Source organism: Octopus bimaculoides, chromosome 24, assembly GCF_001194135.2.
Source record: "Octopus bimaculoides isolate UCB-OBI-ISO-001 chromosome 24, ASM119413v2, whole genome shotgun sequence".
Taxonomy (NCBI): Eukaryota; Metazoa; Mollusca; class Cephalopoda; order Octopoda; family Octopodidae; genus Octopus; species Octopus bimaculoides.
Window position 1 is genome coordinate 33624584 of NC_069004.1, and position 2360 is coordinate 33626943.

At 38.6% G+C, this 2360-nt stretch overlaps 1 protein-coding gene across 1 annotated transcript in view; it reads right to left on the reverse strand.

The window, feature by feature from the left end:
• Nucleotides 1–2360, reverse strand: part of LOC106873737 (protein inscuteable homolog) — a 118740-nt gene that overhangs the window by 4810 nt on the left and 111570 nt on the right. Inside the window, exon 12 of the mRNA XM_014921233.2 lies at nucleotides 657–733. Coding sequence (XP_014776719.1) covers nucleotides 657–733 — 77 coding nt within the window. The remainder of the gene's footprint in view (nucleotides 1–656; nucleotides 734–2360) is intronic.

The window sequence follows — 2360 nt, forward strand, 5'->3', positions numbered from 1 at the left end:
ATATATATATATATATATATATATATATAATATATATATGAGCCTGGTGCAGCCTTCTGGCTCGCCAGTCCTCAGTCAAATCGTCCAACCCATGCCAGCATGGAAAGCGGACGTTAAATGACGACGACGACGATGATGATGATATATTTATATATATATATACTCACACACAAACATACACATATATAAACACACATACATATAGACAAATACATACACACACATACACAAAGACAAAGGAAAGTGGAAGAGAGGGAGAGAGATATGTGTGTGTGCATGCGTGTGTGTGATATGTGCATGTGTGTGTGTGTGTGTGCATATATATACATATATATATATGTGCACACACACTCGACATTACAGGCATACATATATACATACACAAACCTTCATACATGTATACAACTTATATACATACATGCATGCATTCAACATATATTTATACTCATATACATATGAACATACATACACACACATACATATGAATATACACACACACACATACACTCACACACATACACACAAAAACAGAGGGAGAGGGGGGAGAGAGAGAGAGAAGAAAGAGAGAGCAGAGAGAGAGAGAGAGAGAGAGAGAATGACATTTTAGAGAGAGAAGTAAAGAAAGAAGAAGAGGAAAAGGAAGAATTGTTCCTTACCAAACAGGCGACGAGTACAGCATCACTGTTGTTTCTGCTGTTGGCATTACGACATAGCTTGACGAGTCGAGGAATCCCTGGAGATGGGATAAGGTGGCAGCGAGGAGGAGGAGCGGGTGGAGGGAAGAAAATAGAAGAACAAAGTTAATGTTGATAACGATGATGACAACGGCAATGATGACAAATAACCATGACAACAACATCAACAACAACAACAACAACAACATTATCTACCAGTGACTGGTGTTATTAAAATTATAAAACTGTTGGTAGTAGTAGTAGTGGTGGTGGTGGTGGTGTTTTGGGAGAGTTACAACTGTTGTCCACAATTATATATACACTCTTGTGTGCACGTGCATGCATGTGCACATGTGTGTGCATGTGTGTATGTGTGTGTGTATGATGGCTGTGAACTTGTAGATGAGTGTGACCATCAATGACAAAGCGATGCCTGTGCAAAATTTTAGGCCCAAATCTGGTTTGTATGGCACCACAGAGACCTTCTCCCCTCCATTGACATGATCCAGAGACAAGTCAGGGCAAGATACCTTGTGCCAATATGGGTCACAGGCTTAGGAATGCAGGAGCCCCATGATTTCAAGCATATATATATATATATATATATAAAATACAGGGTAGCAAAGAAAATTTTAGAAATTTTATTTTACCACCAGTGGTCTAGCGAGGGTAAAAAAACAGTCAATAGACTATGCATTATTCATTTCTGTATTTTAAATGTATATATATATATATATATATATATATGTGTGTGTGTGTGTGTGTGTGTGTGCACACACACTCGACATTACAGGCATACATATATACATACACAAACCTTCATACATGTATACAACTTACATACATGCATTCAACATATATTCATACTCATATACACATGAACATACATACACACACACACACATACATATATAAACATGTAGATTCATACAGACGTATATCATAACGTACACTCACACATATACACACAAACTCTGTGGTTGTTTTAATATCTAAGTTCAAATTCCGTCAAAGTCAACTCTGCCTTTCATTCTTTCAGGGATCGATAAATTAGGTACCAGTTGCGTACTGGGGATTGATATAATCGACTGCTCCCCCTCCCCCAAAAATCTCTTGACCCATTGGTCTCAATATTGGTCAACTTCGTCTGTCGGTGTTTTTCTTTTTTGTTGTCCTGCTCCAGGCAGTTCTGGCCACCACACCATACCTCACGGAAGAACAATATCTGGAAGACATTTTCTTGCCATTGGCAACAATCTGGTTGATGTCTTCAGTCTTGCCTTTGCAGAGCCGACATTCGTTGCCTGTCAACGTTTTCTGCCTCTTAGGCTGTAGGGACTTGGTGGGAATCTCTTGTTCTCTGGGTTTGTGTGCGTGCATACGTGTGTGTGTGTGTATATGAACATGTGTATGCATGTTAATATAGGACAATATAGACTTAACCAGTGAGTTCTTTTTTTTTTTAACTCATAACAAAGTTAAGTGTAAACCAAACACAGAACGCTGTAGCACAGACACACACACACACCCACACCCACACACAACCCCTACATGCGCATACATTCACACACATATATACTTAACCCATATTGAAAGCTGACCTTAACTTTAAACACACGTGTTTATAACCAAACCAAACCAAACACTACTACTACTACTACTACTACTACTACTACTACTACTACT